This window comes from Lepidochelys kempii, chromosome 3 (genome assembly GCF_965140285.1).
Source record: "Lepidochelys kempii isolate rLepKem1 chromosome 3, rLepKem1.hap1, whole genome shotgun sequence".
NCBI classification, from domain to species: domain Eukaryota; kingdom Metazoa; phylum Chordata; order Testudines; family Cheloniidae; genus Lepidochelys; species Lepidochelys kempii.
Genome location: NC_136382.1, coordinates 143985043 through 143999162, shown reverse-complemented (window position 1 = coordinate 143999162; position 14120 = coordinate 143985043). Strand labels below are relative to the sequence as shown.

General features: G+C 40.3%; 1 protein-coding gene across 5 annotated transcripts in view; it reads right to left on the bottom strand.

The window, feature by feature from the left end:
• Positions 1-14120, bottom strand: part of PRKD3 (protein kinase D3) — a 76512-nt gene that overhangs the window by 29302 nt on the left and 33090 nt on the right. For 4 of the 5 annotated variants that reach the window (XM_073338343.2, XM_073338344.2, XM_073338346.2 and 1 more), the window contains exons 3-6: positions 8343-8481; positions 6607-6738; positions 5174-5331; positions 2343-2532 (exon numbers count right to left, since the gene is read on the bottom strand). In XM_073338343.2, the coding sequence (XP_073194444.1) occupies positions 2343-2532; positions 5174-5331; positions 6607-6738; positions 8343-8481 (619 nt within the window). Of the gene's footprint in view, positions 1-2342; positions 2533-5173; positions 5332-6606; positions 6739-8342; positions 8482-9183; positions 13962-14120 lie in introns of those variants that run through there. The other variant, XM_073338347.2, reaches the window with a different exon arrangement.

The following is a 14120-nucleotide window of genomic DNA, read 5'->3' as shown; positions in this document are numbered from 1 at the left end:
TCACCACAGCTTAAAGATTTCCTTCGTCTCCAGGACTGGTTTTGAACCAACAATCTGGCCCTCCCTGCTGCTGCCCACATGAAGCAGGAATCACCAGGGGTTTCTCACTTCCTCAGGATTAAACAGAAACAGCTCAGTCTCCTACCTTTTAAACTAAGTAGCTAAATGCTGGATCCAACTACTTCCTTATTTAGTCTTCTGAGCACCTAGAGTGACCAAATGTCAACAAAGTAATTGTCCCTTTTCTCCAGGACTGTTTCTAGTAAGATTTACAGAACAAGGTCAGTTTCTTCGTTTACTTTCAAGGAGCTGGAAAGATAAAGGTGCTCGGAATCCCAATAAGGAACTGAGAAGAAAGGGTCATACTGCATGAAATGCTAGTCATCTTATTTTTCATCTCTCTTCTTTCATGCTCATTTCTCACTTCTCTACGCTTTTTTGCTATCTGTATCTACTGAAATTTACTTCACTGAAACTGGGGATAGAGGAATTCCATGTGTCTGGATGGATTTAAGACCAGTTCTCTTTGAAGTGGCTGCTGTCAATCATTTCCACTCTCAAAAGGGTTAAAATAAAGTTTCAAGTGTCTTTTTAAGCTTTGTGCTCAATTACATATCAACAGTGCATATACAACAAGACAGAGATTCAAAATCCTAAATAATCCTGGATGCAGCCTAGAATTTCCACACTGCAATACCAGCAGAGATGAAAGATGTGAGGTTATAACTCTCCCCATTGCAAAGGAACCTACCGATGTCTGGTGTTCAATTTTACAGTTACTTTTACATAACAGACGGGAAAAAACAAAACCGAAAATTTTTTAAACAAAAGCTATTTAAACACAGGATTACTGAAGCTTTATTGAGCAACATGTCTCAAATATACTAAAACATGACCAAACAGTTTAGCCTCCAAATCTGACCTTCTGGTATACTCCAGGCAGAAATGTCCATCAGATTGTAAAATATTCTTTTTCTATGTTAATTTTTAAGATTCATCACTCTGCGCTTTTTAGCTTTCTCTGTGACAAACTGTGATGGTGTACCGCCCTCTGGAAGGCCCTGCAGTCCTACCACACCCTGCCCCAGAAAAAGGCAAGAGAGTGGGGTTTGGCCAAGTGGCCTAGAGAGGCTGCAGGGGAGGCAGCCAATCAGAGCCTAGAAGGCACATATAAAAGGAGTTGCAGGACCTAGACAGCTCAGTTGCTGGCTGGAGCTAGAGGAGGAAGAATGTTGTTCCTGGCTGGCTGAGAAGGCTGCAGCAACTGGACAGAGCAGTCGCAGGCTGGGAAATTCCACAGGTCAGAGACTGGGGAGAAACCCTGCCCAGGAGCAGGACTGTGAAGCTCTCCAGGCACAGAGGCCTCAGAGAAAGAGCCCTGACAAGAAGGGCCAGAGACCTGTTAGAAGCGCACCAGGTGAATACACCTGAGAGAACAGGGCAGAGATTGTTATGGACTCTCTGGGCAAGGAGGCCTGGGAGAGACCCTGCTTAAACAGGGAACAGGCTGGGGACCCAACAAGCTGATAGGACATAGTGGAAAGCAGCCCAAGGAATGCTGCAATAGATAGTAGTGAAGGAAGCAGCAGGTGGCTGCTAGCCACAGGGTCCTTGGCTTAGGACCTGGAGTAGTGGGCGGGCCCAGGTCCCCGGCCCCACACTGGCCAAATGCAGAAGGGCTGAGGATGCACTCACAGTGAATGACAACCCCTTTATACAAACAAAGCAATGAAACACTGAGTAAGTAAAGTCTGTAGTGTTTTGGTATTTGGCTAATGCAGAGTCAATAGAGAAAGAATGTGATAATGTGCCATGTTCTGAGAGCTGTGGTGATATAATCAAAGATGTGAGAATACAAACAATGAGGTAGAGATATGTTAAGATGTTCTCCCTATAAACACAGGTGCACCTAATGGAAAGAAACTAAACTGGAACAGGAAAAATGTGATCTAGGTCTTTTTAAGTACTATACTTGACAGTGCCTCGAAGAGTTTTTGTATTTGTTTTTTAAAAGCTTCTAGTTGAAATGCAAGCGATTTTTAAAGGAGGGAATGTCCTCCACAATATTTTTGAGCTACTCAGAATGATCCTTGGAGGATTACCTTCTTTGCTGAACTACATTTGAACTAACTTATTATTCAAGTACATTATTCACAAATTATACAAACAATTAATACACCTTTTTGAATGGAGCAAAGCATGAAAACTGCAATTATCTTAAATATATAATTCTGTTTTAAATAAAGCTGCTGTTTTAAATAATGAGATTCATTTTTAAAATGTTTAAATATTGTAACATTCACTGAAATGAATCTTACTCCTGTAGAGCACTGAACTCCTACCTTTACATTGCATTCCTTGGCGAAAAAGGCCCTTGAGCAAACGTTTGCAGTACTGGCATATGGTGGGACGAGTATAGGAATGGACAGCAAAAGTGTGAGGAACCTTCACCCTGCAAAGCACCATCTTTTCCATCCAGATTGGACGCCCACTCCAGGAGGGAATTCTCTTACTGGGCTCTGGGTGGCAGCGCTGGAATAAAAGATGCACATGAGATTTTAATAAAACCATGTCAGGCTTAGAAACAATTTATTTCAAGGGGCGCTTGGCCCAGACACTGAGCAAACATCTTTTTTGCAGAGCATCTTGGCCAAGCAGTTTCAAGATGTAATTTTGGAAGACTGAAAAAAGCACCATACTGTAAGGCAGAGAGCAGGAAAAAGTCTATGAATCTGTATTTCCACAAGGACTAAAATTATGATAAACTACACCAAAAATACCCACTTTTGATTTCTTCAGGTAGTATGGTAAAGGCTCAGAAACAGCACAGACCTATGATAAACATCAGTCTCACATGCAGACTCCTCCAAAAGGGGAGGCATTACAGGCAATCAACCCCAAAACAGACACCTGCCACATCACACTATCTATTTCAGAAAGCCTTGCATGCCAGGACAATTTACTAAATTAGGTAAAAATTCAAAATCCAAAATAATGTGTAATTTAAAAATTAAAATGAAATATTCAAAGCCTTACTGCTGATCTAGGTGTATTGTTTATGGAAGTAAAATAATAGTAACTTAGTTTCAGGGACAACCATGTGGAAAACACTGAACATCAGAGAAGGTGGAGGAATGTGGCACTGCAAAACTCAAACTATAGTAACATAGGACCAATTGACAAGACTGCAAATCCAGTAATCTATATTGTCAATTTAATCCCCTTAACACTGAAAACAAAACCAAAGAGATGAAATCTAAGATGCACTGGGCAAATATGCAGAATCTGCATGAAAAAAAATTAGATATACCATATTAGGTGGAGAAATAGTGATTATTCTATCATCATTCAAATGAACTTCTGCAAAGATGGTCAGTGATACTTAGTTGCATATATCTTCAAGTGCTCTGAGACTGGACCCTCCAGGCTCTGGCCAAAAGGTGTATTGTGTTCCTGAATGGTACTGTCTGTAAAATTTATACTGTAAGGTCTCTGAAGTTAGGAAATGCATCTCCCTCCACGTACTGTACAGCACCAAACACACCAACGATACACAGTAAACGACAGAAATAGTGTCTAACATTAAGATACTCTCCTGGTCATTAAAGACCTTGGACTAGATCCTCAGCTGATACAAAGTGAAGTTGCTTCACTGCAGTCTGGTATTCCCTTCCCACAATGGCGTTCAGTCACTCAAGGAATAAACACAGTTTTACCAAACAGCTCTGAAAGGGGCAGATGGCTCGCTGTGTTCTCTAGCCAAATTTAAAATGGTTTATGCCTGGGATTACGATATCTTCTGGGATCACATTGTTGGGAGCAGAGACATATTTAGGCCTGGCAGAAGCCTGCTGTTCATTTTAAGAGTCTGTTTTGATAACATTTAACAGCATAAGCATATGTAGAAGTGTATATGTGTAAAAAACTGCAGAATAATCATGTTTAATGTTGCACATGTGTAAAACTACAGAGTAGTCATTTGTGAGAACAAGAAAAAATAAAAGTAACTACAAAGCTAGAAAAGCCCATTTGAACTAACACTAAACTTGTACTGACAAGGGAAGAGAGTTAATATAGAAATGAGAGACTAATATATATGTATATGAAAAGATAACAAAACGTTATAAATAAGTTTGTGTAACAAAGGGACATTGAAGCTGTATTGTCTGGTGCTGGAGGCAACTATGATAAGATTGTCTTAATGAGCTTCCCACTTGTAAGTAATTGATCACTACTAGCTGAGTGTTTTGCTATAATAAATATTTGTTAGACCCATCGAGTAAATGAACTTCAACCCAACACACATGACAGCAAAGAAACTTGACAAATTTAGGATGCAAAATCCTGGCCAAAGACAATAAAGCAGAAATTTTTTAACTGCAACACATCACCTGCCATAACTCTGGCCACAGAAAGCTATTTCTATCAATTGCAACTAACTCTTAGATTTTATTTTTTAAACTGACAGTTAGAAGGTAAGAACAGGTTTAATATCAGTTATCTTACTCCCATCCACTGGTCACAGTTAGTAACAAATACAACTGATCTAATGATCCCACTGGCCCTTGGATGTTTTGTTGTCGTGTCTGGGATATAAGAGCTTGTGTTAATTTCTCATCCCTCTTAATTGTGGGGGGACTACTGTGGATAATATCTATGAGAAGTACACTTCCTGTAAGATCTTTACTCCCTACACAGATGTCTCTGTTGAATTCTGTGGAACACTCTCTCTTCTCACACTATAAATGTACAATTTATACTGTGTTTTACCCAATAAACTATTAAAGACTGATAAGTAATTGCACACTAAACCTATATTCCAAAAGAAAGCAATGTATTTTATCATCTCCTATCCCAAGATTTTTAAGGAATACACATTACTGTGAATGACACATTAATGGCAAAATGATACATAAAAAAGTTATAATCCACCTCAAATTTCACTTCTCACAATCCCTGTAATAAACACAGAATTATTATCAAATGTCATAGTGTAAAAGATTCACCAGCAATTTAAAAATAAACAAGCATGGTCTGAAATGGTTAATCTGAACTAGTTTTTACTCAATTTAAATCAGTTATAAGGCTGGTTCTAGTTCCCAGAAACATGATGGATTTAACTCAGCATTATTATGTATAAAGTGTATTTTGTTTTTACATTTTTATTACATACCTCTTCAGTGGCAGTGGCTGTGTATTCAGTTTGCACTGGTCTAGGAACTGAAAGCCCAGCGCTTGGTAAAGACACATTAGACAAACGCCTCTTTCTCACTCCACTACAGTTATTTGGGATCTTGAAGGCACATCGCTTATGGTAGTTTAATCCACAGCCTAAAAATGTCAGTTTGAAAAAATTATGTAAAGAGAACTCCTCCATTAGCACAAATAATTAAAATATTTTAAAATGGAAAGTACAGTATTAATATTTGTATAAAGCAGAAGGGAAAAATATAAATCCAGAAACATAGTAGACAAATGTAGCAATTTGTTTAGATTCAGTTAATGTAATAGAATAGGGAACTCAGTATTTATTGTTAGTGTAATTTACAATAATGGCTTGTTTTGCACTAAAAATTTTGGAGTTTGCCATTTACCTAAATAATGATTTCCAATTACCCCTTTCAATAAAACCTGGAAACAGGGTCTCTCAGCTTGTGTGGCTACTGATCTTCCTTACTTCTTTTCCCACAGGCAGGCTCTCATGGCTAAGCTAAAGCCACAGGAGTGAAGAGGAAGCCAATGGGCAAGGAAGTGGTGTGTTTCTAGTACCTGGACAGCAGCCTGCTGACCACAGGCAGCAACTTTTGTCAGCACCAGTGGGTGCTCCGCAACCCCGCCCCTGGCCCAACTCCAACTCTCCCTGCCCCATTGGATCCTTCCCCAAATCCCCCCCCCATCCCTGCCTCCTCCCACAAGCATGCTATGTTCCCCCTCCTCCCCATGCTTGTTGCCTGAAACAGCTGTTTCGTGGTGCAAGCGCTGGGAGGGACAGGGGAGAAGCAGGACCCAGCGGCGTGCTCAAGGGAGGAGGCAGAGCGGAGGCAAGCTGGAGTGGAGGGACGGGGAGCTGCTGGTGGGTGCAGAACACCCACCAATTTTTCCCCATGGGTGCTCCAGCCCCGGAGCACCCACGGAGTCGGCTCCTATGCTGCTGACAAGAGGCTGCAACATTTTCCACAATCCAGCTGGACAAAGGCCATATGGAAAGGGGTTCCCCTTTGGGACTCTCTCCATTAAACTTTTCAAAAAGCTATTGCAAGGAACTCAAACTCTACACTAATTGAGTCAGACTCAAAACCCCTGTGAGTTAAGTATTATTCCCTTTACTACAGGTTGGAAACAGGAACAGGGAAATTAAGTGTCTTGCCCAAGGTCATACAAATTGTGTGTCAGAGCCAGGAACAGAACTCAGGTTTCCTGATATACAGTCAAAGCTCCAACTGAACTATGCTCCTTCCCAAAAGCTGAATTCATCACTTACCAACAAATTAATTATACAACGTAATTAAGATACAGATCCTGCCTTTATACTTTCCGTGTAACTTTCTGTACAGATAAAAGCTAGAACATCATGATTCACCTATCAGCTATTAACACTTGACTTACCTTCACATTTTAATCCTTGCCGTACCAAACCCCAAAGCATCTCCCCACAATAGTCACAAAATGTAGGGGCTTTGTAAGAATGCACATAAAGTGCATGAGGACGAATCTGGAAATCTTCAACTGTAGCCAAAGCTTTAAAAAAAATTGCAGTAAATTACATATTTGTGACTGTAAGAATAATAAGTATTTATTGAAACCGTTCATTGTTTTAAAACAGTAGTTGCAAAGAACACCATCAAGCTGTTTAATACAAAAATTACATCCCAAAATCCCATACATTTGGAGGATTGCTCATACAAACTCATGCGCACAGTTTTTAGCTAAACTTTTTTTTTTTAATCTCTTGGTACCTGTAAGATAATAGAATCATGAGTACCAAACAGTACTTGCTACTGAAGAATATTTAGTGCTGACAAATCTGGTTGATTGGGGGTGGGGGTGTTATGGAACTACAAAATTAATGAATGAAGAAAACCCAACAGATTAAGTATAATTTAATTTTATTAAAACATTTGATAGGGTGCCTCACAAAACATTACCTAAAAGATAATTCAAAATAACTTGGAACAATATTAGGTGAATAGAAAACTGGCAGAACCGTAATCAAAGGTAATGCTAAACCAGGCTACCAAGGTGACTCAACTCAAATTTTACATCTTCTGAAGTACTCTGCCAACAAGAGACAAGGAAGAAAACTGGGTTACCATATTGCACTTTCAGGTATCAGAGAATGCTTCACTGTGCTATGACACAAGATTCAAGGAAACTGCCCTCCCAGGTTTGCTTGAGACAAGTCAAGGAGAACAGTGACCAATGCAATTCCTATTTCCCTGGCTGGATCTAACTCCTGTCTCAGAAACCAGGCAAGAAATTCCCTCTCAGTATCCAAGGTGGTATTCTGGGCCTCAGTTATCATACCCCTGCTTTCTATTCCCCCTGGATTACTAATATATGCCAAAGTGCTGGCTCTGAAGCCCAGGGAGAGGGACAGGTTTCAGAGCCTGAGCCACAATGTCTACAATGCTGTTTTTAGTGCTATAGAGTGAGTGCTGCAGGCCATAATCTGTAGACCCGGGCTCCAAGACTCACTGCACAGATATTTTAAAATGCAGGGTAGACACAAACTGTTAGGTTTCCATTTCCAACTTTACCAGCAGTCCATGGATGTGTCTCCATTTATTTCAATAGGCTTTGAATCAGATCCATAGAGCCCAACATCTCAAAGATTTTGAAAATGCAATGGGTTCTTTAATAACCACCACCTTTGTTTTCTGCATCATCTACAAGATGGTTCACTCAAGCAGCACAACACCACCACATCCTGACAGGTAATGATACAGAATACTCATCTACATTAGCACTCTTTTTTGCTGTAATCAATCACTGATGGAAACTGTAAAATAGAAAGGGTGCAGACCTAGGTATAAACAACATGGTTGCTGGGGGAACTTGAGTTCTATCTATACTTTAGCTTCCACAGTTAATATCAGAGTTGGAGGATTAAGACCACAAAGTTTGTTAGTGCAGATGCAGCCACAGAGAAGACAAATTCACTGAATCACAAATACCATTTCAGGGAGCACTCTGGATTTCTTTGGAAATCTGCCTCAAAGCTTGCTCAGCCAAATAGCTTCAAGACCACAGCTCATGGTCATATTGTTGCAGACAGTGTACAGTAATACTGTGACTTTTATTCAATAATAAGAATGGTTTCATTGCAACTACAAAGGACCTACCAGAGAGCACAACCTCAACAAGATCTCCTTCATGTATCTCTTCTGCTGATGTAATCCTATGCAAAATATTTTCCGAGTTCAGGTCATGGCGAAAGAGGAGAATTTTGTCATACATGCCAAAGAAACCACACTCTGGGAACTGCAACAACAACAAAAAAAAAGACTCTAAATTAGCACATGCCATAGTTTGCTAAATCCCATAAACTGAATATTTTCTATATGACCACAGAACTTTTGTGTGCTGCAAGTGTTCCACTAGAGATCCAGTTAATATCTCAGCTTCTGAAAAATAAATTATCTGACTTGAAATCCAGCACAGGCTAAAAAAGGCAGAAATTAAATATGTATATTGAAATGGAAACTTCCTAAAACTACACTAAAAAGAAAGGCTTTTAGCCATGGTTTCTTGCAATCATTGATGCTGATGCACCGATGGAGAATTACGGATGTGAATTTTGCCAGATGCAGCCAATGATTCTAGAACAAATTTGATCCATTTAAAGGAAAATAAGACCTGCAAATTCAATACACAATTTGAAAGCCAAGCTTTGCTCTTTCTAACTCAACATCACCACCAGAAATCCTGATCCAGGGGAGGTGCTATTCAAGTATGTACCTCTGTAAACATTCAGCTCCAGATAAAAGATTACATAACTAGAACTTAGTTAACACTTCTGTTGATATGTGAGCCAGAGAAGAATCCAACTCAGTATCCTACAACTCTTTAGATTCGCAGGCATAAAAAGAGTAAAATCTTATTTTTGCAAAAGACAGTGGATAGGACTCTGAATACAAACATGGAGCAAATATACTTACAACACTGTCATTTTTCTGACCATACCTTACTTGACTCCATGTTTGCCCATTTTCCAAAAGTATTGTTACCAATTGTTGGCAGCAGGAAAGAAGAATTTCATTTTCTTTGGACCGTGTAAATCAATATAGTAGTTCACAGAGGAAAAGGAGAACCCAAATGCGTCCTGGAGAGCAGTGAAAACCTATCATCCCAGCCTCCCCCATCCTTGTGTCCAAACAGTTTCTAATCAGAGGTTGGGTGAGAACAAATATACAAAAGCAGTTTGTAGAAAGAAGGAGGGAGAACATAGGAGAGACATGACTCAGTATACAAGGGACAACACTTTTAATTAAAAAGTGAAGTTTGGATTACAATTTCTTTACATACCCAGTAAACACAGAATATACACATTAAATAATGTGGTACCATGAATGTTTAAGTACCATACAACATATAATTTTCTTTAGCCAAGGGAGCTGATGGTGAATTTCTGCCAGGAATTTGTACAGATTCAATGATTGTGTCCATTGTTTCTGTATTTTCTTCTTTTATATGTCATTTGAAAAGTAATGGGCTGGGATTGTAACTGAATTTTGAGATTCGAAAGCCATTCTAATGCTTCTCGGGTAGCGACAGTAGTCCCCCTTTTGCCACCACTGTAAATACGAATGGGTCAGTTGACTGATGCGATGAAGTGAGCTGTAGCTCACGAAAGCTTTTGCTCAAATAAATTGGTTAGTCTCCAAGGTGCCACAAGTACTCCTTTTCTTTTTGCGAATACAGACTAACACGGCTGCTACTCTGAAACCAGTCACAATATGGTGATTCTTTGATTTTCCATTTGCTATAGAGGTATCCACACCCTCTGAGCACTGTCCAAATGCGGTTGAGTGCAGTCCACTGCCTGTGGGGAAGGCAAAATCTTAGGACTTCTTTCACTGGAACTTCAGGTCAGGTGTTCAGAATATCACACAAGTGGCCAAAGATTCGAGCCAGTGAGTGCTGGCGTCCTCTCCATTGGCCTGTAGCATTGACACATAGCTCCAGAAAGGCTTCCTAGATTTGAATGGGGAAAGTGGCAATGAAATGAGGTCTTTGTGTATCAGCAGATCCAGAGTGGTCAGGATCTTCTTGTACTCCTGGACCCCAGCAGTGTCTCACCTGATGTTGACTGGCACAGTGCCCGCCAAGACTGGTAACCACAGTATTGGCATTGATTTGAGAGAAACAATTGTGAGCATAGCATTGATTTCAGTGTCAATGAGATTGGTGTGGGAGCTGTTTTACCAAACTGGCATACAACACTCCACTGTTGGCAAGACCAGGGCTTGTACTGACATTTGAAGTGTGCTTGCATCACATCCCCAGGATGTGCCTGTGAGCTTCTTGATATTAACCCTTTTCTTTATCTTCTTTTTGGTGTTGTCAACGTGTTGGTGACACCTTGGCATCTGATCGAGGGTAACTCCAAAGTACTCAGGATTGTGGTCATGCAGTAGAGGTAGACCACAGAAGTCCACTTTCCTTGGCACTTCTGCCTCATGGTTATTCAAGTGGAAGGCAGAGACAGGTGTTTTCAAAGTGTTGGGTTTCAGTTGCCAAGCTCTGAAATACATCTCAAATATCCAGAGGTAGTTGTTCATGACCTTTTCTGTGGCCTTCAAAGATGATACTTGCATTGCTAGCACAGTGTCATCTGCATAGATAAATTTATGGTATGATATGACCAGAATGTTGCTGGTACAGACACAGAACAGTGTAGGCACTAAAATGGATCCATGTGGGAGGCCACTGTTCAATTTCCACGATGTGCTGGCGGACTCACCAAGGCGTACAGTGATTTTTCTGTTACTCAGCATCTCAGTGATAAGTATGATGGTTGATTAGCACTGGAAAGCTAATTAGTTCAGCAGGAGACTACAGTATCTTATGCAGAAGGTCAATGAATGCTGCCGCTGTTTTTAATTTTCACTGGTAGTCAAATTTTATGTAGCTGGTTACGACCAGCACCTGGTCACAGCAGTTGCAACTAGTTCTAAATCTGGCCTGCTCTTTGGGGACCAGTTGCTCCAGTATCAACTACAACCTTTGAAGTAGAAACCACTCCAACAATTTATAGCAACTGCTAAGGACAGAGATGGGCTGTTATCTTTTGGTAGTCAGTATCCTTTGGGGGCCTCTTTTTCCAGGCTTCGAAATGGCTATGATCTGTATTTCCTTCCCAATTGGTAAGGAAATAACTTCCTTCCTTATGCCAGCATTTCCTCAACAATACTGGTGTGACCATCTTTATTTTACTGGGCATGCCATCCATGTTTACTTTGGATGACCATTGTGTACAATACTCAGGAGTCACCAGGCTTCCAGCAGTTAACAGTGCATAGCACTCAGAATGTACTTGAGAAGTCATGGAGAGGCAGCTCTTTTTCAATGTCAGTGGGTATCACGCACACATAAGGAAGAAAAGAAAAGACATCTTGGTGGATACTGCGGCACATTTCATCTACAAACACTGGCTGAGATTATCCATCCCACGTTCCCAGTCATTGAGAAGCTGACTGTGCTTATGAAGAAGCAGCATGCTGTTTATTCTTCCTGCCTGGTCCATTCTCATATGTTCCACACACAAGCCTGTTACTCTTTTCTTCCATTGTATTCTGGAAAGAGGTTATGACAGCATAACCATGGTCTCAAATGCAGAGCATTGTAAACCATCAAACATGAGCTGATAGAGAACAAAATTCCACCACTGTCATGCGATTTTACCTACACCTCCCCACTTGTTTCCTACGTAAGCAATCTCCGGCACTTATTGCCAACTTCACTCTCTATCCAAGCAGAGTCATCCACAGATGAATCTTGGTAATTGGCATTTGTCCATGAATTATCAAAAAGTAGTATTTTTCCATCAAGCTCCCAAAGGTCTGTGTCAGGGGAGGAGATAAAGAGGGTGGGAATGTCTGTACGGCCAGAGTCTGTGCCTGAAACATAAGAAGAGATTTTGTAATACACACAGTGATGTGCTGTAGTAGTAATATTTCCCATGTTTGGCTAATCAAACTCCCACCTCTCCTTCACCATCTCAGACTAGATACTAGGAATCAGTAATAGAATGCTAGGCCGTTGTAAGTCACTTTTACTCAAAATATTAGAATTTTATAATTGGCCTTCTAGGCTTGGTTCTTAATGTCTTGGTTACTGTTCATTTCCGGGTGTTTTTTTGCTGGCAAGGCCAGCTTCTCCAGGGTGACCTCATCTGCACTTTCTCTGGCATCAGAATGTAAGCGTATTTTGGCTTCCAGTGTACTTTGGTACTGCTCCAGCTCACTACAGCTGCCTCTGAGGGAAAATAGGATATGGAGTAATAAATTAAGGAGAAAACTGAGTGAAGAATTGAGAACTGCATTAAGCAGAGCATACATAATATGGGTTTAAATACTGTAAATAAGAGCAATACACAGTACCTCTAATTTTAAGATCTGTATTCAAAATTTTGACTTCTCCAGTCTGTCTCTCTCAGGACTGTCTCTTTGTCATCCTTCCAGGAAGCTGGTATCAACCACATTAGTGATAAATTCTTCCTTGTCGATGAAGCAATGCTATACCATGGCAGGAAGACATCTGAAGGTTCAGTTATCAAGAGTGATGTCTGATAGATGTGATGTTTTAACACCCTTAAACTATTACTTGCCTCCTTGTAAACCGTAGCCAGCAGAGAATCTGATGATTCTGAGGGATGCCTATTTGTGCTTAATCTTGGAAATAATTTGAGTTTTTTATGACATACTTATTACACACTATTTATTAATACATTATTAATTTTATTACATTATGAAAACAGCAACACTCTTCCAAGATTTCACTTTTGTCACTCATATTACTTCGATTAAGCCTCCTACATGTTTCATCAAGGAGTACCAGACGTGAAACAGCATGAAGGTATTTAAGAAGCCAACTCAAATAAAGAACTCCTCCCACAAGCATTCGGGCCTTGAGCAGTCCAGGCAAACAATGCACGACTACAACAAAGCTTAAACTTGTTCATAATAATAATTTTAAACACACTAGCAGCCTATTTAATTTTAGAAACAGCAAAAAATATCCACCTCCCTTTCCATTTCTCATAAGGAGTCTTGAAGTTTAAGTCTCCTGAGTGTGATGGATGCACTTGCTTTCATCTGCATAGTTCTTGGAAGTCCGGAACCACTGGAGAAAGATCAAGTCTCAGGTCTGGTTCAGCATTGAGTCTGCTTCTGTATTTGGTGTTCAGATGTGCATATGAGGAAAATACTTTCTCGCATAAGTATGTTGTTAAAAAATGGTAACAAAACTATACTAGCTTTTTCTGCCATCTTAAACTCAGCCAAAAGTTGATGAATGACAGATTTCTGAAACTCCTTTTCAGTTCATAATCACAGGAGATCTCAATCAATTTCTTCCCCCCCCCCCCCCCCAGTGCTCAATATCTGCGTTGAGAAAGTGGTATCAAAGGGGTTACGAATCCAGTCATTATCACCTGACATAGCTGAAAAATATTGCCTGAACGTTGTGCAAAGTCCTTTTAGGTGTGCAGTTATATTGGTTTTAGTGTACTGATCCAACTAAAGTTTATGTTCCGCCATGAAGTCATGGGGCTCGGGTGCCAGCCACCCGCACCTGGAGTCCCTAGGGATGGCTCTGTCCGCCATTACAGAATTTTTTCTGAGAACCCCCAATACATTTAGTGAAGCCCCAGGGCTTCACAAACCCCAGTTTGGGAACCACATGCTCTAAGAGAAAACTACATGTAGTATATATTGTATATATGTTGGGGGGGGGGGGAAGACTGTTGTATATATACACACCCACACACCAATACCTATATATACACATACCTAAACACAAAAAAGGGTGATACATTACATTTACTGCCTTCTTAACCAGCACTCATCCTCTGAGCATCAAACAGCAAACCACTGAAAACAAAATGCAACCACATGCAA